This window comes from Trachemys scripta, chromosome 7 (genome assembly GCF_013100865.1).
Source record: "Trachemys scripta elegans isolate TJP31775 chromosome 7, CAS_Tse_1.0, whole genome shotgun sequence".
Taxonomy (NCBI): Eukaryota; Metazoa; Chordata; order Testudines; family Emydidae; genus Trachemys; species Trachemys scripta.
Window position 1 is genome coordinate 85,502,024 of NC_048304.1, and position 27,941 is coordinate 85,529,964.

General features: G+C 42.5%; 1 protein-coding gene across 1 annotated transcript in view; it reads right to left on the reverse strand.

Annotated features, from left to right (window-relative positions):
- ADAMTS14 (ADAM metallopeptidase with thrombospondin type 1 motif 14) overlaps window positions 1-27,521 on the reverse strand; it is a 99,846-nt gene extending 72,325 nt beyond the window's left edge. Inside the window, exons 1-3 of the mRNA XM_034776551.1 lie at window positions 27,336-27,521; window positions 25,559-25,980; window positions 2,440-2,596 (exon numbers count right to left, since the gene is read on the reverse strand). Coding sequence (XP_034632442.1) covers window positions 2,440-2,596; window positions 25,559-25,980; window positions 27,336-27,417 — 661 coding nt within the window. The 5' untranslated portion in view covers window positions 27,418-27,521. The remainder of the gene's footprint in view (window positions 1-2,439; window positions 2,597-25,558; window positions 25,981-27,335) is intronic.
- Between the last annotated feature and the right edge of the window lie 420 nt (window positions 27,522-27,941).

The following is a 27,941-nucleotide window of genomic DNA, read 5'->3' on the forward strand; positions in this document are numbered from 1 at the left end:
AAGGAAGATTTAGGGATTGTTATTTACATCCAGAAAAAATCAACACCTAATTTTACTAAGTATATTCAATTAAAACAAAAACCTGCATCTACACATCTGTCTTCAAATTAAAAAAGTTGCAAAATTACAAACAGAACCAGCCATCCTAACCTCAATTCACCCTTATCCCGGTTCCATTTTACCCTGGTGCTTTAGCTCATAAGATGTGAGATTGTCTATTTTATCCATTCTTCTTGGCCTCGTCTCTTTATCTCAGTGCTAGGGGAAGAAGTGGCTGACAGCAAAATCAATTTATTTTAAAGATAAGTCTCACCTTTTCCTGTTGCCGCTAGGGGAGAAGGGGGAGAAAAAATTGAAATTTGAATCAGTTCCAAATGTTGCAATTATGGATTCTCTGGACAACAGACCAAACCATCCAATTATTTTACTTAAAGGAAAAACCTCCAGAAAACACTAAACCTAACTAGTACCTTAGCCTCACTTCAAACTCTAAGGCATTAACTCTCATTGGACCCCCTAACAGTAATCAATGCTGAATGTAAATCTGCCAAGAAGATAGTTGCCTACTGGTTTTTGACTGTTACGATTCCTGAACCCAGGAATCCCAGGAACCTATCCTTGCAACAAAGCCCGATGCCAACTCTGTCCACATAACTATTCAAGTGACACCATCATAGGACCTAATCACATCAGCCACACCATCAGGGGCTCATTCACCTACACATCTACTAATGTGATATATGCCATCATGTGCCAGCAATGCCCCTCTGCCATGTACATTGGCCAAACCGGACAGTCTCTATGCAAAAAAATAAATGGACACAAATCTGACATCAGGAATCATAACATTCAAAAACCAGTAGAAGAACACTTCAACCTCTCTGGCCACTCAGTAATAGATTTAAAGGTGGCAATTTTGCAACAGAAAAACTTCAAAAACAGACTTCAGCGAGAAACTGCTGAACTTGAATTAATATGCAAACTAGATACTATCAATTTAGGTTTAAATAGAGACTGGGGATGGCTGAGCCATTATACACATTGAATCTATTTCCCCATGTTAAGTATCCTCACACCTTCTTGTCAAACTGTCTTAAATAGGCTAACTTAATTATCACTACAAAATTTTTTTTTCTCCTGCTGACAATAGCTCATCTTAATTAATTAGCCTCTTAGAGTTGATAAGGGGAACTCCCACCTTTTCATGTTCTCTGTATGTATATATATCTCCTCACTATATGTTCCATTCTATGTATCTGATGAAGTGGGCTGTAGCCCACAAAAGCTTATGCTCAAATAAATTTGTTATCCTGTTCTTTTTGAGGGTAAATGGTGATCTATAGATATTGGAGGCTAGCGTGATCTAGTCTGGGCTCCAGGCAGTTACAGGGATCTCTCACCAGTTTTGCAAATATAACTGAATGAAAGTGAGACTGATTACACCCATGAACCAGATAAGCTTTGTTATCCCCAGACACCAGCTCCATTGACACACTGAGATACAGGGATCCAGGGGGAGTAGTGTTTAGAACAAGGACTGGAAATCAGGAGACCTAATTTCTAATCCCACCTCTGACAATGACCCCATGTGTCCTTGAGAAAGTCACTTAACTGTCTTGGTAACAAAACCTACTTTACAGGAGTACTGTGAGGCTTAATCAGTTACTGTTCATGAAGCACCCTGAGAGTTTCAGGTGGCAGGTATTATAGAAATGCAAAGTATTACTATTATCATTACTGGTTTCTTAAAACTGGTCTTCCAATAAAGGCATCCTTACGGCATTATGACCAAGTACCAGATCTTTAATTGCATTGAAACCAGTACAGAATTCAAAAGCATGCCCTATCATACTGAAGAGAATAAATGAACTCAGTGACAGCAGACTTCTCCATTTCCATGTTTATCCAGGAGAGGAGACTTGGGGTTTTCTCTGCACCTAGTCACCTGCATTTTTATTTTTCTACAGATGAAACACAAATCATTTCCATTCACTGGAACAAAATCATGGAGCCGATTCATCCCAAGGTACTTTCACTGGATTTAGGAGATTCTAGCTGCCAAATTCTCTGGTGCTTTAGGGCACAAAGAGGCCATTAAGCTTAACTGAGCTCCAAAGGATTTTCACCAGGATTCCTCCCACTTCCCAGCACAGGTATCATGGCTGAGCAAACAGCATGGCTAGCAGTGATTGTCAACCACCAGAAAGCTCCGTGGGAGCTATGGGTAGCCAAGCATAATCTAGAGCAGCCCAGGTACTCTAAGAAGCACCATGGACAAATATACACCTGGTTCAGGGAAACACAAAAGTTGCTGAAAGCTCCCATTATCAATCAGATTTCGTGCCCTAGCATAGCTCAGCCAGAGCTAATGAAGCATGTGCATGCAGCATGTAGTAAACAGTCACACACACACACACGCACACACACACAGAGTCCTACCTTCATTATGAAGATCCTTGTGTGATTCTGCTCTTTCCTGTCTGACGGCAGATCTGCGGTAGACCACATGTGCCCTCCCATTCTCTTCCTTCTCCTGCTGCCCCTTCTTCAAAGGCTCAATGAAAAATTCACTACTGTCTGTCCGAATCAGGCCAGCCTAGAATGCACAAAACAGAAAGGGGAAAAGGAAAGAAAGAAAATATATATACATTCATGGTACTGCTAAAAGAGTGCATTAAAGAGAACATGCAGACATGGAGTGAAACCCCAGAGTACAAGACCACCCCCATAATAGTGTGGACCAAGGCAATTTGCATTGAACTCTTTAACACTAGAGCATCACTGCTCGCTGCAAAAAAAGAAAAAGGAAAAAAATGCAAAAGTCTCATGTGCAACAGCCAACTCCTAGAGTAAACTTGGATACTGTATTTAATTAATAAACTACCAACAATGACAGCTGGTGATGGAAATCAAGATAATTTGAAGTCAGCAAATTCATTTTACTTATGACCTTAAATTCAAAGGTACACCCTTGCACATTCGTTAGCCTACCCTTCTCAGACCTCACGTTATTGCCAGAGACATTTTTGCCAATATTCATGGAATTTGGAAATTAACTGATGAGACTACTTGCACAGAAAGGTATTACTCAACCATGAGTGTGGCAGTATTGGTCCCTTATGGCATAAGCTCTTTAGAGCTGGGACCTGTCTTCCATGAATTTTCTCTGAAGAGGCTAGTACACCTGTGTGTGCAATAAAATAAAATGCACATCAACGAAGAGAGAAATTTAGTGACATATTCAGTTGTTTCTACTCCAAAACACTGTCTTATGTTCCATGATAATTTAGAAAAACATACTAACCTCTAAAGATTGGAATAATCCTTATGATACTGCCTTAGATCCTTTAGATACTTCTCAAAACCATTTTAAACGCCTTTCCAATATTTAGAGTTGTTCACTCAAAACTGTGCAGAAATTCCCATTTCAGCCCCAATAGGACAGATTTCCCCTCCTTGTATCCTCCATTGGCTCTCCCTTCTCCACCACATGAAGGGCAAGCTTGCTATCTCCATCTGTAGCCCTTTACAATTAAGCTCTGCCCTACCCATTTGATGCATTTTACCATAATGTCAACTTCCACCTGTTCTTTACCAACATACTAGCCTTTGTCATCTGCCAGTATGTTGCTTTCTCAAACACCTCCATGTTTCCTCTGATGCCACTCCTTATGAGTGGGAAAAACTCCTTGAAAAGATCCACAAAGCCTCCACCTTATCTCCTTCAAATATCTCCTTAAAAATACCTTTACTGTCATGTCTACAATACAGCTGGTTAGTTCCTATTGTACAATGACGTACTCACTTTACTGCTGTCTTGCCTTGGACAGCATCTTTGTATCATTCACATTTTGCATCTTGTCATAACCGAAATCGCAAGTTCTTTGGGGCAGGGACTGTCCTACTATGTGTCTGTAGAGTGCCTAGTATAAGGTAGCCCCAATCCTTAACTGGTGCCCTTAGGTGCTACTGCAATACAAATAATAATTTCCCTTTGTTTTCCATGCCCCTTTATTCCCCTTACAGTAACGTGTATAGGAACAACTCATCACTCTCCATGAAGGGCCTTCGTCTGCAACCCTTCCATCAGTCCAAGTAGCAGTACTTTCCTTGGGAGACTCAAGAGAGGCATCTATTCAAATCAAATTTGTTTTGCAAAACTGATTGACAATATATCAGAGAAGACAGACTGAGTGGGCATCTTTTAGCTGTTTAATTTCCTTTGACTCTTGACCACCGGCTGTCATAAAAGGTCCCTCAACTTCTCCTTCTTGATGGAAAAGAGGAATGAATGAAAAAAACAATTTCAAACTAAGCTCCTTATGTGGTCACAAAATCCCTTTTCTTTTGATCAGTTACAAGTGTTTCTATTTAACTCATCCACACCCTGGGATCCATCATCTATCATGCACTCCTGCTTTCAAATTCTAGCAACCCTCCAGGGCCCTCCCCAAAGAAGAGATGATGAGGACAAAGAGGGAAATGAGCCATTCTACCAAACATATTAACTCCACTCACAGCTACAAGAGGATCACCATCCTTGGCCATGAAGCCTTTTGAGAACATTGGATTAAAACCACTTTATGAATACAAAGTATTACGACTAGTAATACCTCCCAGACAAGGAAAAAATGTATGAAATAACAAATGTTATTAGAAATGTTTTCTGGCTACCACATGTTCTTAATTAGCATTAAGCGTCCATTAAATTTACCTTGAAATTGACCAAATCAGTTATGCACTGAAACTCCAGCTGGCTAGGACCTTAGGCAATCAAAAGGAAATCACACACTGAGAGATGCCTAGTTTTAGCAAAAACAAGTACCATGGTCTAGCGGTCACCAAGTCCTTATATCATATCACTTTTACTTCATCCAGTGACCAAGAAACTTAAGTTCTTTCACAACACACACATCACAGTGCCCTTGGAGACTCAGCAGCAGGACTAAATATCTTTCACAGTTTTAATTTTTTTTCCCCCTCGTTATCAACAGGCTCCTTCAGGAGTTTGAAACTTAACACTGTCATGTTATGAAAGTTGTTGGCCTCCATCATGCACATGTATGCTAATTTGTTCCTGCAGGCTTGCCCATGAATGATGGGCTGTCCACACTGGCTTATTATTGTATGAATGCCTGTGAGTACCAGGCTGAGCATACTGGTTTGTTTCTATAATATTGCCTATGAGTGCTAGGGCTGTACATACTGGATTACACATCAGTACTACGCTACTGGAATTTTTTTTTAAGTGCATTGAAAAGCACAGTTTTACAAGAAGTACAAACAAATGACTGGACTTGGGAGACATATTTAGAAGGGACAGGAAAGGCAAATCTGGGGCCCTTCCAAGCTGACTGCGTCATTTGATTCCCTTCATATTTGTGTACAGTTGTATTCATTGTGGCATTAGCCAACCTGGCTTGCTTGTACTCCACCAAATTTCCTGCCCCACTTCAGTTTTATTAGCTGCTTAATGCTTTTGGAAACAAGTTTTTCTCCAGGAAAATAGGTATATTTAGTTGTTCTAGGATCGTAACAATGGCCTAAAATACCATTTCTCTTTAAATATTCTTCCTGGCTATGAAAATTGTGCTTTTCTCATGGAAACATCCACTGACCATTCAACATTATATAGGATTGATTTAATGACAAAGCCCACGTTACACAAATATCATTTCTTGGACTTTTCCTTACTTCACTACTTTAAAAATAGAACATTTAACACAGAGATCTTTGCCTTCCCTATAGTCTCCTGTACTCCCTACACTATTATTTAAGAAGGCTGTGTTTGGAGATGGGCTTCTCACCTTTGCAAGCCAGCTCCTCCTCTTTGATCATAAAGTGTGAACTCACCATCCTATTGGCCAAGGAGTGCTGAAGCCACTCATTAAGGGAACAGTCAACCCAGTTAGGCCCCCAAATGTACCATTCTTTGAAGGAAGATATATCCCTGGCGAATTTTATTATTTTATAGATTTAGGCCTACATTTTCAAAAGTCACTAGTGATTCTGGGTGCCTCAGTTTCTGGGTGGCCAACCTGAGACATCTTAAAGGGGCCTGATTTTCTGACGGTGTGTGCTCAGTACTTTCTGAAAACCAGACCCCTTTAAGATGTCCACTTGAGCAGCCAAAAATCACTGGTCACCACCTAGGATCTACCTAGTAAGTCTACCAAGAGTATGCTACCTAGAAAATTTAGGCCATATACATACACGTATGTAAAAGGGATACACAAGGGATAGTTGCATAACTATGTGATAACTGCAGAGCCATGTAGTATGTTGCAGATATCATGCAACCTTCAGCTTCACAGGCCCTTCCACATTTCTGGGTAGTACTACAGCATCAGTTTGTGTGTCCTGCTGATGCCCACCATCTCAGCTCTTCACAAACCCAATTACAATGGCACCAGAGGATTACACTGTCAAAAAATGCAAAGCCATCCTACTCCATTTTTCCTTCAGATTCCTAACAACATTATTATGCACTCACAGATGTTATACTTTTTAAAAACTCTCCACATTTGAAAAATACTTGAAGACACTTGGTGACATTTAAAGGCAACAAATGTAACATGGATAAAATACCTTTTATGCAACACATCACCTGGGAAAAACCCTATGAATCAGCATCCTGGGACACCCATGAACTTAGTGCAGACGAGTGACATTTAATTACCTAAGCACAGATCCCCAAAGGTAGTTAGGTGCCTAACTCCCATTGAAATCACTTTTGTACTATAAATGGAATGTGCTGAACAAGGTGCTATTGCATACCCCGAATTTTAGCTACAGCTGTTTCTTTCACTGTATTAAGATCCTTTCCCACCATTGTCAAGTCTTCAAGATATGGAGAAAGCTCAGTAGCAGGGAACAAAGCATCGGGGGGGTTGCCAACATTGCATTTCAAAAATAAGGGACTGTTTTCTTAGCACCCTCGCCCCACCCCTCCTCCCGATATTATTAATAAATAATAATAATAATTTCAAAATTGAAAACTTTCAAAAAACCAGTTTGGGTTTTCCTTTTTCAAAGTTTTTCTGAGATTTTTTTTTTTTTTTTGACAAAAAGTGTAACGTTAATTATTCTTTGATGTGGTTATCATATTTTGTTTGGCATTTTTCAACTTTCATTTGACATTTTCAGTTTGACTTGTTTATTTTTTAAAGTTTATTTTCCATTGCCAATTTTGATAAGCCACACAATGCAATCATTTCCAAACAGATCATTTTGATTTTGAAAGTTTTCAATTTAAAAACAGAAAAAATTCATTTAAAAAAATTGCTGATTTGAAAAACAAAACAAATTCCACTGAATTTTTTTTTTTTGGTTTTGTTTCCAAAAACAAAACAAAAGATTTTTTGTTTAAGTTTTAGAAACCCCTGTGAAATTTCTGTTGGTGTTTGAACCAATTCTATTTATAATATCCATAAAAGGTAAATATTTATTATTTTCCCTTTTTTAAAGATGGGGTAATAAAGCACAGAGTTTTGAGCCCTGACCCTGCAAACTCTTACACATATGCTTCACTTAACTCACATGAGTAGTTCTACTGATGTCAGTGAGACTCCATGAAGTCAATGGGAATACTACATTAAGCATGTGCTTAAGAAAATCATTGAATCAGGCATTTAGGTACAGATTTTTAAAGATATTTAGGCATTGCTGTGCTCAGTATTGCAACACCTACCTGATTTAGGAGCCGATGTCGAATTTCCAAAAGGGATCTAAGTGTTAGGAGCCTAAGGCCTGGTCTACACTACGAGTTTAGCAGCGTTAAATCGAATTAAGCCTGGACACGTCCACACGACGAAGCCCTTTTTTTTTCGACTTAAAGGGCCCTTTAAACCGGTTTCTTTACTCCACCTCCGACAAGGGGACTAGCGCTAAAATTGGCCTTTGCGGGTCGGATTTGGGGTAGTGTGGACGGAATTCAACGTTATTGGCCTCCAGGAGCTATCCCACAGTGCTTCATTGTGACCGCTCTGGACAGCGGTCTCAACTCAGATGCACTGACCAGGTAGACAGGAAAAGCCCCGCAAACTTTTGAATTTCATTTGCCCAGCGTGGAGAGCACAGGTGACCATGCAGAGCTCATCAGCACAGGTAACCATGATGGAGTCCCAGGATCGCAAAAGAGCTCCAGCATGGACAGAACGGGAGGTATGGGATCTGCTCGCCATATAGGGAGACGAATCAGTGCTAGCTGAACTCCGTAGCAGTAAACTAAATGGCAAAATATTAGGAAAAGTCTCAAAGGCCATGAAGGACAGAGGCCATAACAGGGATGCACAGCAGTGCCGCGTGAAAATTAAGGAGCTAAGGCAAGCCTACCACAAAGTCTGAGAGGCAAACGGAAGGTCCGGGGCAGAGCCGCAAACATGCCACTTCTACGCGGAGCTGCATGCCATGCTAGGGGGTGCAGCCACCACTACTCCAACCGTGTGCTTTGACTCCATCCATGGAGAATGACGCATCAGGGAAGCGGGTTCGGGGTACGAGGAAGATGATGATGAAGACAATGAAGATAGCTCACAGCAAGGAAGTGGAGAAACTGATTTCCCCAACAGACAGGATATGTTTATCATCCTGGACCTGGAACCAGTAATCCCCGAACTCACCCAAGGCGTGCTCCCAGACCCTGAGGGCACCCAAGGGACCTCTGGTGAGTGCACCTTTGTAAATATTACACATGGTTTAAAAGCAAGTGTGTTTAATGATTAATGATTAATTTGCCCTGGCAATCGCGGCCAGTACAGCTACTGGAAAAGTCTGTTAACATGTATGGGGATGGAGCGGAAATCCTCCAGGGACATCTCCAGAAAGCTCTCCTTCATATACCCCCAAAGCCTTTGCAAAAGTTTTCTGGGGAGGGCTGCCTTATCCCGTCCGCCATGGTAGGACACTTTACCATGCCAGGCCAGTAGCACGTAGTCTGGAATCATTGCATAACAAAGCATGGCAGCGTATGGTCCCGGTGTTTGCTGGCATGCAGACAACATCCATTCCTTATCACTCTTTGTTATCCTCAGGAGAATGATATCATTCACAGTCACCTGGTTGAAATGGGGTGATTTTATTAAGGGAACATTCAGAGGTGCCCGTTCCTGCTTGGCTGAACAGAAATGTTCCCCGCTGTTAGCCACGTGGTAGGGGGGAGGGGTGAAGTGATCATTCCAGAGAATTGGGTGTGGGGGGGTGTAGTTGGGTTTGTGCTGCATGTTAACCCAGAAACCGCAGCCCCTCCTTTTACATTGCAAACCCATTTTAAATGGCCAACCCAACGGGTGCTTGGTATGGGAAATGAGGGCGCTACTGTTTGAAACCATTCCCACATGTTAAGAAGGTTAAAAAAGCCAAAAGACTGTGGCTTACCATGGCTGCCTGCAAGCCGAAATCTGTTGCCTGGCACTGCGTGAGTGATCTCTCACACCAAACCAACAGGCCCTCAATATAAGAGAAAAAATGCGACCTTGTAACGAAAGCACATGTGCTGTGTAATGTGAACAGCAAAATTTAACGTGAAAGAGTGTACCCATTGTTCTCTAAAATGTGTCTTTTTTAACCACCTCTCCCTTCTCCTCCACCAGCTGCAAATGTTTCTCCTTCACAGAGGCTAGTGAAGATTAGAAGGAGAAAATGGCAGACTCGGGATGATATGTTCTCGAAGCTCCAGATGTCCTCCCACGCTGACAGAGCACAGCAGAATGTGTGGAGGCAGTCAATGTCAGAGTGCAAAAAAGCACAATATAAACGAGAGGAGAGGTGGCAGGCTGAAGAGAGCAAGTGGCAGGCTGAAGAGGATAGGTGGCGTCAGCTTGCTGACAGAAGGCAAGAGTCGATGCTCCAGCTGCTGGAGCATCAAACTGATATGCTCCAGCATATGGTTGAGCTGCAGGAAAGGCAACAGGAGCAGAGACCGCCGCTACAGCCCCTGTGTAACAGCCCTCCTCCCCAAGTTCCATAGCCTCCTCACCCGGACACCCAAGAACGCGGTGGGGGGGGCCTCTGGCCACCCAGTCACTTCACCCCAGATGATTGCCCGAGCATCAGAAGGCTGGCCTTCAATGAGTGTTAAAGTTTTAAAGTTTTAAACCGCAATGTGTCCTTTTCCTTCCCTCCTCTCCCACCCCTCCCAGGCTACCTTGGCAGTTATCCCCCTAGTTGTGTGATGAATTAATAAAGAATGCATGAATGTGAAGTAACAATGACTTTATTGCCTCTGCAAGCGGTGCTCAAAGGGGGAAGGGGAGGGTGGTTAATTTACAGGGAAGTAGAGTGAACGGGGGGGCAGAGGGTTGATCAAGAAGAAACAAACAGAAGTTTCACACCGTAGCCTGGCCAGTCACAAAACTCGTTTTCAAAGCTTCTCTGATGCACACCATGCCCTGCTGTATTCTTCTAACCGCCCTGGTGTCTGGCCGTGCGTAATCAGTGGCCAGGCGATTTGCCTCAACCTTCCACCCCACCATAAATGTCTCCCCCTTACTCTCACAGATATTGTGGAGTGCACAGCAAGCAGCAATAATAATGGGAATATTGGTTTCGCTGAGGTCTATCCGAGTCAGTAAGCTGCGCCAGCGCGCTTTTAAACATCCAAATGCACATTCCACCATCATTCGGCACTTGCTCAGCCTATAGTTGAACAGGTCCTGACTACTGTCCAGGCTGCCTGTGTACAGCTTCATGAGCCATGGCATTAAGGGGTAGGCTGGGTCCCCAAGGATAACTATAGGCATTTCAACATCCCCAATGGTTATTTTCTGGTCCGGAAAGAAAGTCCCTTCCGCCAGCTTTTGAAACAGACCAGAGTTCCAGAAGACGCGAGCATCATGTACCTTTCCCACGTTGATGTTAGTGAAACATCCCTTGTGATCCACCAGGGCTTGCAGCAGCATTGAAAAGTACCCCTTGTGGTTTATGTACTCGGTGGCTTGGTGCTCCGGTGACAAGATAGGGATATGGGTTCCGTCTATCGCCCCACCACAGTTAGGGAATCCCATTGCAGCAAAGCCATCCACTATGACCTGCACGTTTCCCAGAGTCACTACCCTTGATATCAGCAGGTCTTTGATTGTGTTGGCTACTTGGATCATAGCAGCCCCCACAGTAGATTTGCCGACTCCAAATTAATTCCTGACTGACCAGTAGCTGTCTGGCATTGCAAGCTTCCACAGGGCTATCGTCACTCGCTTCTCAACTGTGAGGGCTGCTCTCATCCTGATATTCTGGTGCTTCAGGGCAGGGAAAAGCAAGTCACAAAGTTCCATGAAAGTGCCCTTACACATGTGAAAGTTTCGCAGCCACTGGGAATCGTCCCACACCTGCAACATGATGCGGTCCCACTAGTCTGTGCTTGTTTCCCAGGCCCAGAATCGGCGTTCCATGCCATGAACCTGCCAGTAACACCATGATTTGCACATTGCTGGGGCCTGTACTTTGTGAGAGGTCTATGTCCATGTCAATTTCCTCATCACTCTCGTCGCCGTGCTGCAATTGGTGCAATCGCCTCCTCGCCTGGTTTTGCTTTGGCATGTTCTGGCTCTGCATATACTCCAGGACAATGCGCGTGGTGTTCATAGTGCTCATAATTGCTGTGGTGATCTGAGCGGGCGTCTGGGCCGAAAAAAGGCGCGAAACTATTGTCTGATGGAGGGAGGGAGGGGTGAGTGACGACATGGCTTACAGGTACAGGGAATTAAAATCAACAAAGGTGGCTGTGCATCAGGGAGAAACACAAACAACTGTCACACAGAATGGGCCCCCCAAAGATTGAACTCAAAACCCTGGGTTTTGCAGGCCGTTGATTTCACGGAGGGAGGGGGAAGCAAATGAATACAGAACAAATCTGGTCCATCTATTTTTTACATCTTAAGCTGGCAGCAGACGGTGCAGCATGACTGATAGCCATTGGCATCTTCTGGGTGCTTGGCAGAAAATGCTGTATTACGACTGCTAGCCATCATCGTCAAGACGGTTCAATAGGACTGCCGGCAGGACTGAGTCTCCAGGAGACAAAACATGTCTGCCCAGGTGCCTCTGACCGAACTCATTGAGGAATATGATGATGATGGATATCAATCGTAATACACCATCCACTGCCAAAAGGCAAGGAGCTGCTGCTGTGTAGCAATGCAGCCCCACGTCTGCCAGCACCCATATAGCCGATGACGGCTACCAGTCATACTGCACCGTCTTCTGCCAAAAGGCAATTAGCTGCTGCTGTGTAGCAATGCAGTACCACGTCTGCCGGCACCCAGATGACATATGGTGACAGTGAGCTGAGCTGAGCTGAGCGGGCTCCATGCTTGCCGTGGTATGTTGTCTGCACAGGTAACCCAGGTAAAAAGGTGCGAATCGATTGTCTGCCGTTGCTCTGACGGAGCGGGAGAGGCATGACGACATGTACCCCAGAACTCCCCGCGACACTGTTTTTGCATCATCAGGCATTGGGATCTCAACCCAGAATTCCAATGGGCAACAGAGACTGAGGGAACTGTGGGATAGCTACCCATAGTGCAACACTCCGGAAGTCAACGCTAGCCTCGGTACTGTGGATGCAGTCCGCCGACTTAATGCACTTAGAGCATTTTATGTGGGGACACACACAATCGACTGTATAAAACCAATTTCTATAAAAGGGGCTTCTATAAATTCGACCTAATTTCGTAGTGTAGACATACCCTAAATCCCTAAGTCTCTTTAAAAATCTTGTCCTTAGTGACTTTAGCAAAGCCACATAGTTCATCAGTGGCAGAGCTGGGATTAGAATATGGAAGTACCTGGTTCCCAGTGCGTTTCTGCAGTTTTGGAATTGTGCACACAGCTAATTATGTATGGTCCGGAAAAAAAGTCATACTTTCTAGTCAATTAGATACAAAATCCATGATGGCCTTGGAGAAAAATTACTCGCCTGTGCTTTTTTACATTCTTGTGAAGCTAACTGTTGTGGAATAATATTGAGGCAAACAACTCAGTAAAATTCAAAAGAGGATTAGACCTTGTGAGCCAGATTTTCAAAGTCAGACAAATCCAAATTATTGCGCTTGCCTAATTTGCGTTTGCAAATCTTTGATGCACGTGTGTAAATCAACTGCTTGTGATGCTTAGCTGCCCATGCATTATGATTATGGTATGCGCATAGAAGATTGCCATGTATATGTTAGACAAGTGCAAAAATTTTGACTGCTTCATTTTTGAAAATCGGGTCCTATATGAGAATACACTGTGAATTTACACAAAGAACAATTAAACTTCAAGGGCTTTAAATCCTCATGTTTTAGGATATAAACTGGCAACAGGAATAAATAATCCCCACCTTCATACACTATAGTGTCACACATTTATAGTAGTGCATTATAGTGGGGGAGTTTGCCTTGTTCTGAAATATCTAGCTTTAGTCAAGACCAGAGGCAGAATACTCAAGTAGTCACTGAGCAGCTTGAATGTTAGTCATGTTGCATACAGGAACATCTTTCCTTCAGAAAAAACACAATGGTGTGTTTAGCAATTCAAACAATCCTATTGCCTGAATATACCTGGGTGATTTTGAATTTTCTTTTGGAACAAAGTCATAGCTGTACATCTGCTAGAGACATATCCCAAACCAAACCAAAACAGGAGCCTAATGTCATAATTTTACCTCTCCTGACGGACCCAGGACCAACCATTTCAGTGAACTAAATCACGTGTTTCTCTCAGGAATCTTCTCTGCAGAGCGGCTCCAGAGTTTAAGTAGCTCAGAGCCAAGAGAGATTGCTTGGCACAAAATCCTGGCAGCCCCAGGACAAGACGACAGCAGGCAATGCTTCAGCAATCATTGCCAATGTCTGCAACCACTGCCAGCTGCCTGTGACCACTGCCAGACGCCTGGTACAAGTTAGAGTTTCAACAATTAGGGTGAAGAGGGGGAGGTGATTACATCTTAAGATACTGATGATTTTGTTAATTATAAATTTGAAAAATCACAAACTTCAGAGCTTCCCATATCAGTGTAGAAACACTAACAGTTTCAGTGCACAAAAATTCCATTGGCCTTTTGCAATACGGGTGTTCTTCTACCACTGGAAAAAAGAGGAATAAACAATAAATAGTCCCCCTAGCATACTGCTGTTGTGGGAGGCACGGGGATAAAAGTTGCAGTAGATTGAGTATTACCTAAGGAAATTACAAAAGAGCATTTTTATCAGCAGGGGACACAGAGTCATTTGTAAAGTCTACAATGATGCTGACTGCAAACTTCCAATCCATTTATGAAAGTCCAGAATTCCCACTGCAAGGCAAGTGAAACACTAATGACTAATGTGTGCACTTAATCTATAATCAAAGTATTCTAATAAATAAAAAGTAAAGCACAAACCACAGCAGCCTTTCGGATTCTTGAAAGAGAAGGAAGGCGCTCGGAATGTACAAGTTTGCCCATTCTAAAACCAGTATTGCTTTATTTAAATATTTCAGCTGTGTAAGAATTAAAGTGACACAGCAAAAAGCTCTCAGATGCAACAACCCTTGTTCAAAATACTTAGCCTGAATCTTTACAAGAGGTTTATTGGGTCATCAGTGATGCAATGAGTTTACCACTTTTGGGCTTGCCCCTACATCTCTACTCCATCCATTGACATCAGGAGAGCCAATAGTAACACACCATTTTAAGTACCACACCTGCCCTAGTGGATGTCAGAAAACATGGGCTCCACTCCGCCCCACATCCTCTGCAAATGCAGCGTGAGGGTGCCTGTCAGCATCAGTCATCTGTTATTCTCTCTGTTCCTCATATCCTTCGATTCACATGGGCACTCTGCACACAAGCCTCCTCACTATCGCTACGGTTAGAGCATCATGAGGTAGCTCCATGATAAATGCATGAAAACCTTTTTATCGCAAAGGGCCCAATCCTCAAGTGTGTGTTAAAACAAATCCCATTGTAGTCAATGAGAGTTCTGCCTAAGTAAGGAGTTCATGACTCAGTTCCTACTTATCAGCATCTATGCCTTGTAAAGTGCTTTGCTGTCTTTGTGTGTGCATATGTGAGCCAGGGAATATGTTCCTCTGACAGGGCTTTATTAAATGGGCTCCATTCCAGGATGGTGCAATTTGATTTTACTCAGCATGACTTGTAGAGCTCATTTAGCTCTCTGAATACAAAATTACTTTCCAAAATCTATTTCTATTGGTGTTGTATTTGCATATCACTCAGAGGTTAGATTCTGCCATCCATACTCATACTTACTTGTGCCTTACTCCACAAGTAATCCCGATTACTCACTGAGTAAGATAGTACTCAATGTAAGTAATGTGGAGAAATATGACTCACATTCACCAGCCAGGCAATTGGTCGTTAGGAGCAAGTTTCAAGTCATTTCCTTTATTCCCTTTGTTATTTTCAAAGGTAGGACAAAATTTCACATTGTTTTGAGTGCCACTCAGCTGCTGGTAAAAATGGCACAACTTGCAGGGGTGCTAATTAGAGCCAATTATAACTTGATTGACCTGACTTGTACATTTTTTAAATACTAACTAGAACTAAATCTGTCTTGGCAAGATGGAAATATTTTTGCTAACTTAAGAAACTTACTGTTTTACGGAGCTGGCTGTAGTTTTCAGTCAAAGATAATTATCAAAGCAGGGCTTGCCTTAATCAGTCTTTGTGACAGAATTCCACCATAAACACTCGTAAATATATTTAAAATATTACAGTAAACTTATTTCTATCTAGGCTCAACCTTTACAAAAAGAGTACTGGGGAAGGAGGTTGGAGGATCATGAGCGCGGGGATGGGAGGAGTGTTAGTTCTTCACTGATTGTCAATGTACACTGAGGGACAGTGGAATTCACAGAGATGGAGAGATGCCAGCCTTCCAAACAGAAGTCAGACAGTTGGGCCCAGAGATGGCCCACCAAGCTAAGGGTAAATCTCTCCCCCCATTAATGTTTCCTCTATAATCAGTGGGTAAAAGAGGCTCAAACTCCCACAAAAATATAAAATTATCATTTCATCTGGATAAACAGTACTGGGAAGAAGTGATACCTGAGCAGAGGTGCCATCCTTCAGCTTAGACATTAAACTGAGCTCTCTCATCTGGAAACCCATCAGTAAGAGTTCATCCCTACTATATTCCATTGCAGTAGAAGTCAGCATTGTGTTAAGTTGGCAACTGCGTTGGCCCACATTACTGGTATATAAGCACAGAAGCTGTCTATCTCATGGGGAGCTGATCTCTTGACACATTTCTAAGGGCCAGATTCTGATATCTATACTCATGTTGGGTAGCCCCTTACTCCAGGAGTAGTCCGACTGAAGTCAATGATGCTATTCAATTAAAGAAGGGGTAACAGAATCTGGCCCTAAAAAGGGTAAAGGATCAACCTGTCACCCTGACCCACATTCCCTCCTCTGATAAAACAGGTTCTGATGTTTGACAATTGTTGTCATGAGTGCATGATAACTGCGGCATTTAGCTAGAGAACTCTGTATCTGACCCATCACACTGGAAAGCAGCATACAATTTCCTAAATATGAAAGGCACTATTCAAAACCAAATTCTGTTCAATAATAAAATTTATTGCACAGATGGTATGTTTCAAATGAGACAATATATTTAAAATATTACAAAATTAATAGCCTTTTTGAAATATGTTATGGCATAGTACTCTGCACCTTAAACAAATCCCATATGTCATAATTTGGGCAGCAGTGTAACACACTTCCAGTATATTTTATACATTGTTACATGTGGAATACATTTTATAAAACACAGCAAAGTATGGAACAAATATACTGAAACTAAATTAGAGGCCTTTTTAGCCACTTGGATAACTCTAGACCAGTACATTTTTTGCAAATGAATATGGGCTTGATCCAGCACAGTTCTGCTAGGTGAAGTTACTGGGAATTGAGGTCTTTATCTGCCCTATTTACCCTGTTGGTCCTGTGTCACAAAATCAGGAACATGCTGAGTGGCGATGTGAGATGTGTCTAAATGTTCTTCTTTCAGACTTCAAAGTGGGAGCTAAATTCTCCCCTCAAATATGTTTGCCTCATTCCCATTAAAGTCAATGGGAGTGGGACACTCATTTATCCTGAGGGTAAAATTTAGTCTTACAGCACTTTGGATTGAAGCTGAATGATCAGGAATCAAAAAGATTAGCTTCAAATGCAAAGAGAATTATTGAAATGGGACCCATATGTACAGAATTAGTGCACAACTATGTCTGAGAAACGTGACTCCCGTGCAGACTAAATTCCCAGCTTCCTCCTTTGACTTGCTCAATCTTCCAAAAAGAATAACAGGCTATATAATAAACCCATGACTCTGCAACCAACCACATGAAAGCTAGGTAGCTATTTTTTTTTAGCAGATTTAATGCTCAGGAAAAATGAGAGAACAGAACTGGGTTGAGCCTGGCACAGTACAGGCAAGAACTGTGCAAGTTTTTCCTGCAAACCTTTGCCAGCACACCTCAGTCTTGATCTTCAACATCTCCTACTGCTCTAGTTCTGGGCTTCCATGCAACCCTGTCTATGCACATCAATTCTGACCTGCAACAACCTTCCTGTTCTAGTTATGGGCCTCTCCTTACCAGAGATTGCCAACAGTGCAAAAGTGTGCCAAAATGAGCAGTGGTTTTGTGATGTCTACGAACAGGAACTATTCTGAACTCATTGTTATTTGTGCCCTAAATTGGAATTTTAATCTAGGTCTTGCAGAGGTGAAAGTCAAGGGGAGAGAATCACTCCACTAATTAGCTCTTCAACCAAAATAGGGCCTCATTTTGATCTCACTTACACCACTGCAAATTAGAAGTAATTCCATTTAAGTGATAGAGTTAGACCCCGGTAAAATCAGTCTCAATGAGATTGGTATCAGGCCTATAGTAAGCAATTAGATACATCTTCCTATGAACCTTTAAACAAGTGACCTGTCTCCCTCCTAACACTAAGCCCATGCTCCAGAAATTACAAGCATAATCCTAAAAGACCAACATCTACATTTTGGGGTCCAACCCTCCTCCTATTGAGATCCATGGCAAAACAATCATTATATTCAATGAAAGCAGGAATAACCCTTGTGGAGGAACTTACCTAGTGCACAACCCTGGGGAAAAAAGATTCAAAAAGCAATTTATTTATCCCTTCACTTTCTTTGTTGCTGCTTCTTAAAGACAAGGGGACCTGCTTTTCTGTTGTAAAATGCTAGCAGTCTGATGTGGTAGCATTTTACACTTTCTTTGCCCTAGAGTAAATGACTGGTTGCAGGATAACAGAGAATGAGACTCACTGATGTATAAATGAATACATTTCCACAACCACCTAAATTCTTCTTCTGCTGGTCCCTGCTGTTAAGACACAATCTTGTGTTCAAAGCATCAAAACATCAAAAAATGGCAAAACTCCCTTTGCCTTCAATGCAGCCTGGATTTCACCCCAAGTCTGTTCTCCTGGAATTGATTGTGATGTCACAAATTCAGCATTATATTGTTACTGCTGCATCAAAAAAGGAGAAAGAGAAGTGATTTAAAGGAGAATAAACCTTTGCTTCTAAAAAAAATCCTCCTTGATAATTAGCAAAGAAAATTATGAAAAACGCAGGCATTGATCAAACTAACTAGTGGTCAAGTATATTATTTTATCATTTTTCCCCAAAATGGGTGTCCATCTTTACACCTGAATCCAGTGTCTCATATAACAGCAGGATATGTTCTCTCCCCACCAGCAAATGACCTCTGCAATTAACAAAACACTGTGACAGCAAGATTCAGAAAAAGCAGAAAAAAACGTCAAGGGCTCTGCTGCTGATCTGTGTCTGTGCAACACTCAATTGCTCTAATTACTGTTCCCATAAAAATACTTGGAATCTTAGCTCAATTTCATGTGTGTGTGTGTATTCTATATATATATAGTAAAACACTGCCAAAAAAATGAGATTCCTCAGCTTCCAAGAAAACTAAGGAGCCGGCCAGGGCCGGCTCCAGCATTTCTGCCGCCCCAAGCAAAAAAAAAAAAAAAAGCCGCAATCGGCAGCAGGTCCTTTGCTCCTAGAGGGAGTGAGAGACCTGCCGCCCCCGAATTGCCGCACATGCCGCCCCTCTCTCTTGGCCGCCCAAGCACCTGCTTGTTAAACTGGTGCCTGGAGCCGGCCCTGGAGCCTGCAGAGGACTATGTCTGGAGGGGAAAGCGTGATGGCAAGTCAAAAGATTATAGCTATTCCACTCTTACTGTTTCTGAACTCAGGGCTGCCTTTGGAACTAATATGGAAGACAAGGACTCAACAGCCTATTACAAATGCACCTGAGCTACCCATGACAAAAGTTTCAAACTCAGGTGCCAATAGCTAGGCATAAAAATGGGAGACGCTGTGGGCTCAACACCTTTGAAAATCAGGCTACCTATTTACGTGTGTAAATATGGATTTCGGACAATAATTTTAAGCACTTTCTAAAAACTCATGGTCCCAGTTTTGACACAACATAATTTATCTGTACATGTTCTTCATTTGAAGCACTTAACTTTATCAACACTGTGTGGTACATCTACACTGCAATAAAAGGCACACAGAATGGCCATGGCTGGCCTGGGTCAGCTGACTCGGGTTTGCAGGGCTCGGGCTGTGGGGCTAACAATTGCAGTGTAGGCTGGAGCCCTGGCTCTGAAATTTCGCGAGGATGCCCAGGCTCCAGCCCGAGCATCTACACTGCTATTTTCAGTCCTATGGACTGAACCCCATGATCCAGAGACAATTGATCTGGGCTCAGAGTCTCGTGGCCACAGGTTTTTTGCAGCAGTGTAGATGTACCCTTGGTGACCAAGAGATCCTTTGTGTCCCACACAAGCTATACTGGAACGTAAGAGCTATATTCTCTTTTTGAAGTTCGTGGATAACTGCTAGTAAAGTTAACAATTACAGGACATGTACATAACAAAGGGAAATGCAACACCCCTTTGGCCAGATTTTCCCCTATTAAAGGGGCAGGTTTGTACAGCTCCACTATGTGATTATGTACATATTCTTCTAGATTTCCCAATTATCTTACTGCCTACCTTGTAAATCAGCACACCCATCTTTTCTACGCTTAATCACATCTGCAAATAAAGTGTGGTTATGGTCAGAAAAGCAACTATAAATATTACCTCAAAAATTCTGCCCATATCTGTTCCCTGAATGACTGTTGAATTTCTGAGTTTTATCTACTAAAACCAAGCTTTTCTTCCCCTTCAACCTTATAGACCCACTATGGGGGCCAGATCCTCAGCTAGTGTAAATTGTCATAGCCCCAGACACCTTGAAATCACAGTCTGCACTTAGGTCCTGTCTTTCTGACCCCTCCTCTCCCAACTTGGAGATGCCACTCCCATTCCAGTACTTGGACTAATGATGGGAAGGAACTTGCTGCTTGGGGTAAGGCTACTTATGTTTTAGCAGGAGAACAGGAAATGCAATGTCGGGAAAATTAGCAGCCTTTTTCTTCCCCATGATTCTACTGGAGCTACAAAGAAAGAAAGAAAATACCAAAAGTCAATGTATTTACTTTCTTAAAGATGTAACATCTTGTTTTGATTTAGCTTGGATGACAGGGGAGACCAAAAAGTGAGTTGCAGCCGTTGGGAGTATATGGTTACCGAAGCTCTGAAAAACAGCATACTGCAATTCTACTAATCTCGCTCTGCAAATCAGCAAAACCCAATGAATCCTGCTCTGCAAATCAGCAGGTCCTACAGAAACACTGTTTACTGAAAATTTTTGAATGTATGTTTGAAGATACGAAATCCTTTATCCATCTACTATAAGAAAATTTCTGGATAGTTCGTTATTTCTTTGGGCTACCAAAAGCATGGGGTCCAATTAGTGATATGTAGTAAATTAGCCAATGGAAAGAAGCATTCATAGACCTCTGACAAGGCTGAGAATTGTTTTACTCCCTGGGTTATTGACTATGTGAAGAATGAGAGAAGAAGCTGTTACAGGGGTAAAGGGGAAAAGAAGGAGCATAACTATCAGTGGACCATGACAAGAGGCAGAAGAAAAACTCCTGAAAGTCAAACAGGAAAGAGACATCGATCTCCATTCCCAGGAGCCAGGAACGGGGAGTCTCTGCATACCTCCCCATTAACAAAGTAGAGCTGTCCTCCTCTTAAAATCTTAATTCTACCCTCCCAGCCACCATTCCTTTCCTCCAGGTCAACCAGAGCTTTGATCACCACACCAGCCACTGCTTCCTAAACGTTATGTCAAACCTCTTCAACTTCTACAACGCACTGAGTTCTGCGGCAAACTGTAATGCAAGGGGAAACATCCACAAACAATTTGTTATTGAATTCAATGCAGCAAAGACCTTTTTTGAAATGTATTTTAATATTTAATTTAATACAAAAACTTCCATTCAAAAATGATTTTCCATACTGCTCTGAAATTTTGAGTTTGTTGCAAAATCCAGCACAATACACAAACCCCTGCCAATGTGAAATGAATAGGTCATTTTAGTCCATTTCTTATGCTTGGCCTATACACAGATTTTGTACTGATTTAACTATTTTGGTTAGGTGTGGGTTTTTTTACCAATATAGTTATACCAGTAGAAGCCCTAGTTTGGATGCAGATACAGAATGATAAAGGTAACTTATACTAGTTTAGTTTATTACCTTTCCCATACAGGAACTGCTACCCCAGTATAAAGCATCTTTATATCAGTATAACTACATCCAGACAAGGGGGGATTGTACTACTTTAACTATACCAGTATAGTTCAAACAGTACAATTTTTGTGGGTAGACAAGCCCAAAGTATAGGAGCATCCACATCACATGCTACCTCCACAATTGGTGCTATTGTCATTAGACTGAGCAGGGAGCCTAAGGACTGAATGGGCCGAGAGAGGGAACACTTGTGATCTCCTGCGGTAAACTCTCCGGGTCAGAGGTGAGGTATATTGGTTTCAACTCCACCTGCCCAGGCTTATTCTTTTTTATGCAGCAGAGGATTTCAGTCTCCAGAGCTGTCAGCTGGGCATCCTTCACTTAAGAACAAAATTCATTAAAATGTAAAGAAAAGAGGATCTGCATCCCCGATTACAGATGGATACAAATCGCAGGCTAAGAGAATACAGATATCAAACGACACAAAGGGCAACCTTAAAAATGTGCACTTCTGAAGAAAAATGTGTGAGTGTTTTGAAAGATTCTACCATTTCTAGTGGAATCCATCATTATGCACCCAGAAAATCTTGCAGAAAATCATAGAATCTTCTATTTGCATTCTTGTGACCCAGGCAGAGTTCAGCTAATCTAAGGGATAGAACAGTGATGGTGAAATCAGGCAGCTCAAGGAAGCAGTGTGATAGAGTCACTAGAATAACTATAAATAGTGACTTCAGGTACCCAAAGAGAAAACTGATGGAACATCCCATCAAGACCTGGTGCCATAAACAACTGTTTCTTGGAGCAGCTCATTTGGAGCACACGTTACTCTTGACTTGGGCCTGAATAAAACACAAGAAGTGGCAGTGAGTGTGGCTGAGCCACCAAAAGCAGTAACCATAACATAACTGTTTGACATCCTCATCGGATCTTATCAGATCGTTGCACTCAATGTCAGGTTAAAAAATTAAAATCTATTCACTCAGAAGGGAGGTTGCTTAATATAGCTCAAGTGATACTATGACAAAATAACAAATATTGGCATGTGGAATAAGGAATAAATGGAGTCAGACAAAATTTGAAGGGCAAATATCCAAAGACTTAATAAATAATAAGAAATTTTCCAAGTGTATCAAAAGAAGCCTGTGGGAATATCAGTTGGATGCCCAGGGTACAGAGAAGTGATGAAATAACTCAAAAACTTAAATACTGTAGCAATAAATTAGCAATACTAGATGTAGTTCACCTACCAGTTCTGAAGAAATTAAAGTCTTGAAAAACTGAGCTATTAACAAAAACATGTAAGTTATCAGTGAAAAAAATTACTATCTTTTCTAGAGAAAAGGAGGGCAGCAATATAATACCTGTTTTTCAAAAGGTGCTTAGTGTGATCTCAGGAATTCTGTAGATCACTGAACCTTACTTCAGTAGCAGGAAACATAGCAGAGAAATGCCTTGGAAATAAAATCATAAAGCCAAATGAGTATAATTTGATATGAACCAGCACAGCTTTTGAAAGAACAAGTCACACCGCTATAACCCATTAGACCTTTTCAAAGGAGTTAACAGAATAGCGTTTAAAATGGAACCAGTGAATTCAAAGCATTTACACTTCCCCATTTTTGTCAATGAAGCTCCTCACAAAAGATTATTGAGGCAACTTGGGAGCCATTTAGGGCTCAATGGGAATTACAAATGCTCCAGCATGAGCTCAGCCCTTCGACTGGGAAGTCTCCACCTAGGCCTTGATCCTACAATGGGCTCCATGTGGATGGTCTCATGAGCCTGCACAGAGCTCATTACAGACCTGAATCCTTATTACTGTATTACTTTTACTTATTAAAAGCTCAGGGACTTTGTCTTTATACCTGTCTGTAAAGTGCCTAACATGTACTGTTGGTGCAATACAAAAAGCATTTGTGGTGATCACCACCATCACCACAGGAAAAAAGTGAAAAGTCCTCTTATGGATTAAAAACTAGAGTAAAATTAATGGCCCGTTCTGAATGTGGAAAGTGATTACTCCTAGGCTGCCCCTGGGATCAGAATCAAGACTGGCATGGTTCAATATACAGCATTTATTAGCAATCTGGACAAGCGGGTGAATCTTGAGGTGGCAGTGTTTGCTATAAACAATTAAGGTTACTGAAGTTTTGAGACCATTTTGAGGGAAGACTGCTTCCCCTCCATTGCACATCATAAGGAGAAGGGACCACAGCTCGGGCCTGGAAGCACAAAAGGAGCAGACTGGGACAACACAGCACGCTCTCCTGCCCCCAAGCTCATAGAAGTCTCCTCTTACTAACAACGTGCAGTAGGCATCTCCTTATAATCATCCAGGAAAGCTGTCAACCAGAACTGCAGCAGAGTTGGGGAGCAGCAATCCTACAAGGCAAATACCCCGGGACAGCCACTGAATTTGGAGTGGATTTCCTAGCCAAAGCTAATGCTCATCAATAGAGAAGAGCAACTAAAACTATTAGAGACATATGGATGATTTAGAGTAAGAAATTATCAAAACATTTAGCAGTACTTCATTTGGGAAAAGAATAGTATGAGGAAATATCATAGAGGTATAGAAAATACCGGGTAGTGGAGAATGTTTTGTAAGTAGTCCTTTTTGCCCTTTCTCATTATTAAAGGAAAGGGTCATTCAATAAAATTAAAAGTTAACAGAAGAAAACAAAACTCAAAGAAAATATTTCATGTGCAATTTACTATCAAGTTGTGAAACTCCCTGATACAAGATATCAAACCTCCTCCACTCCCGACTTGGTTGCAAACTAGTGGTGGGTGAGATGATTATACATTGTTTAAATACAAAGGTATACATATATATTTTGTAAACCGCTATGGGGGTTTACACTTACATTATCTCAATGTAAGACATCATTATTACATTAACTTTGTAAGATTCTAAAATTATATGAACAAAAATGGTGCCTCTGCTGTTACACCGACTAAGACAACGATAACAAAGGCTCTCTGACAAACCTCATGCTTCAGGGCATAAGATAGGAGAAGAGACACGTTGCACCAACATTGACCAATTAAACAATGCTGATTGGTTCTAAAGAGACTCTAATCCTACGCTCCTTGCCCAGAAGACTGATGCAGGAAAACAAAAATAAGAGGACCTATAGGCAGTGAGAGATGGAGGTGAAAGGCAGGGGAAATAGATATCCTCAGGGCAGAACCCTTTTGAGGGAAATAATAGACAATATACTGTAGGCCAACTAAGGGAAAGCTAATCTGTGGCAATGAGCCAATGAATGACAACCTGCTGCATGCTGCAGGTGGACAACCTACTACCAGATAACATAGTTAATTAGATCTGTAGTTCATCTCTCAAGAGTACCACACACAGGGCACTACAATTCAAAATCTAATGAGACACGCAGAGTTGGCCAGAAGGTTCCTGCCCTCAACATTCTAAAGTGGAGAGCAAGTTTCTAGGAAAGCCTGGCACTTCTGTGTGCTGGAAGAGAAGAACCAGCGGGGTTAATGTACATGGTAAAATGTCTCCTTGGCTTTTACGTTTCCTTCTGTACTAGAAATAACCTCACATTATAGACCTGGTCATGTATTTTTGGCAGCAGGAGGAGCACTGAGGGCACATTGGGAGCAGACAGGATCTCCAGGGCAGGAGAAGGGAATTGCAAATAAGCAACCAGCATCTTCCTGTTATACTTTTAGATGGAAGGTTTAATTTTAGCAACAAACCAATCCCGTCAAATTTGCCATAGGCCTCTCTGCTCATTCCTTGGGTTGCCAGCAAAGAGGTACTGGAAGCTCTGATGCGAGTTACTTCGATACAAAGCCAAAATTAAATAACCAATCATAGAAAGACAGCAAAGGTTAAATAATTAGGCAGAAGAGAAAGGGGGAACATTTGTCCTGAAAAAGGGTGATCTGCCTTCTGCTTACCAGTCCATCACAGTTGCTGATAGCCACAGCGGCACCCGGCATGCCTGAGACGTCCCCGGTGAAGAGACACTCCTGCTGGAGCGGCTCTCGGAATAGCTCTTGAAAATCTTCCTGCCATTCGGCAGAGGCTCCAGGTGGCACAAGTCGACGGTTGGGCTTCAGGCGGAGATGCAGTTCTTTCCCAAAGACCGTGACATTGAAGTATAACAAACGATTTCCAGCTCTGCCTTGGTGCAGTGGCTCATCCAGGGTACTGCGGGCCACCCTGTGCCGAGCAGAGGGTGGGATGGAAGGATGGCTGGCTTCAGCACTTCCAGCCGCCACTGAGCCAGATACCATGTGTGAGAGGAACCGTCCCTGGCAATCTGTACTGAAGGGCACAATCACACCATACTCACTTAGCTTTCCAGACAGGAGGTGCTCTAGTGGAAATAAATACAGATAGAAAGACTTCAATACATTCAAACCAAAGAGCAATCCTTCGTAAATGTGTTATGAAAAGTGTTTCCTCCACAGTACTGTACGTTACTTTCCACATGCATCAGGAATTTCGTAGCCATTTCGACACTGGATTTTCTTGTTAAATTAGATAAACATGTTTAAGCCAATAAACTTTCTCCCCCTCCTATAAACTCCTGTTTATTCTGTGTCTACTTTGTATTTTTAAATCAGCAGGCATATCAAATGTAGCAGAATAAACTCATCCTGACATACAGTTATGCCTCTAGCATACCCAACTAACACCAAGCATGCAAACTATTTATTGTTCAGCTTCCATCTAACGTTACTTCTCAAAAATAAGGGATCCCATTAAAATAAAGCTATATCAGCATCAGCATCAATTTAGAAGTGTTTGCAATGGACGCCCAGTAGGATACATACCTCCTTATTGCAATTTCCTATCACAATCAACACAGCACAGTTCCAGCCAGTTACATAAAAATACACCTGTCAAAACAGCCTAAAACACTCCTACCGCCTAAATCAGAGAAGGCAAAAAATACCCAGCCAGACATGCAGACAAATAGAAATTACAAGCATACAATGAGTCTAACATTTTCAAGTCAAATATAGTAATGTATCTTTTTAATTGGCATGTTATTGCACAGATTTGATACACCACACACCCACACTAAGTAAATTTAGCATGACAAAAATAACATGGGACATTGGTAAGGTAGCCTGTGCTTTCAATGAGACTGATGACTGAATGCAAATCCCGCACTCTAACTTTTTAGGCAATTATGTTTTTTCCCATGCACACTTAAATGCCAATTAAAATTACTTTGCAAATCTGACAGAAGGCCCGGCACTTGTACTACCAAGCGTGCTGATTTCAGTTTGAGCCTTTGATTTCCACTCCCAGCCCCCATCCCATCGTGAGAGTGCAAATGAGACTTAGGTAAGGGGTGGGGGGTTATGTAAAGAAAGTATTTTTCTGCACTGACTGGCAATATGGAAAAATGCTAAATTCCCACCAGTTTAAATTACTGAAAACCTAAAAACAGTTAAAAGGAAGGGAAGATGGATGGATGGATGGATGAACACAGAGAGAGAGAGATTCACACAGGAGCCAGGAGAAAAGTAAAGGAAATTAAACTCTTAATATTACACTAGTTTTCCTCTCTGTTCAACGCCCTTCTGTGAGCGCCCCTTGCAGCCCTGTTGGCATTGCTCCTGTGAATCTCCCTTTCTCTTTCCGATCTCACTGATTTAAGTGATGTCTGAATGCTTTAGGTTAAAAAGAAAAACCAACTCAATCCATGAACTCTCCTACCTTCGGGTTTTGCTGCCCTCGCTGTAGCGAACCAGTAGTTGAGAGGAAACAAGCAAGACAGCATCACACAGAGATAATCCATTTGGTGCTAGCGAAGCGTTTTCTGGGGGCTCTCTCCGAAAACAAGCGCACAAGGGAGCAGCTCTCCAAAGGGAGATGGAACGAAGTTTCTTCCCCTCGGCTTCAAGCCGGGCGGCGAAACGGGATCTGGTGAGCTCAGCAATGCGCCCTCCTCTTGGAGTGCTGCAGACTGTCAGAGGCGCACGCAGGGCAGGAGCCGGTCCTGCTGGTCCCCGCCGCACTGTGCACAAGTTGGACAAGCCCCCATGCATCTGGCAACGCAGTGGGGAGGAGGGAGGAGACGCTGCCTGGGAGGGAGCCCGGGAGGCTGCCGCCGCTGGTCGGTGCAACGCTGGTGCCAGCTGGGGGGTCCGCGCAGTGACGCCGGCGTGTGAGTGTCAGGCCGGCTGCGGAGTCCTGGGGAGGTGGGGGGGCAGCGGGGGCCTCTCCTGGGGGAGGCACAGACAGGCGCGGAGGGGAGGTCCCTTGCACGTGGCGCTTTCAGCATTGCTACAGCTGCCATTAGCAGGCAGAGTGCAGATGGAG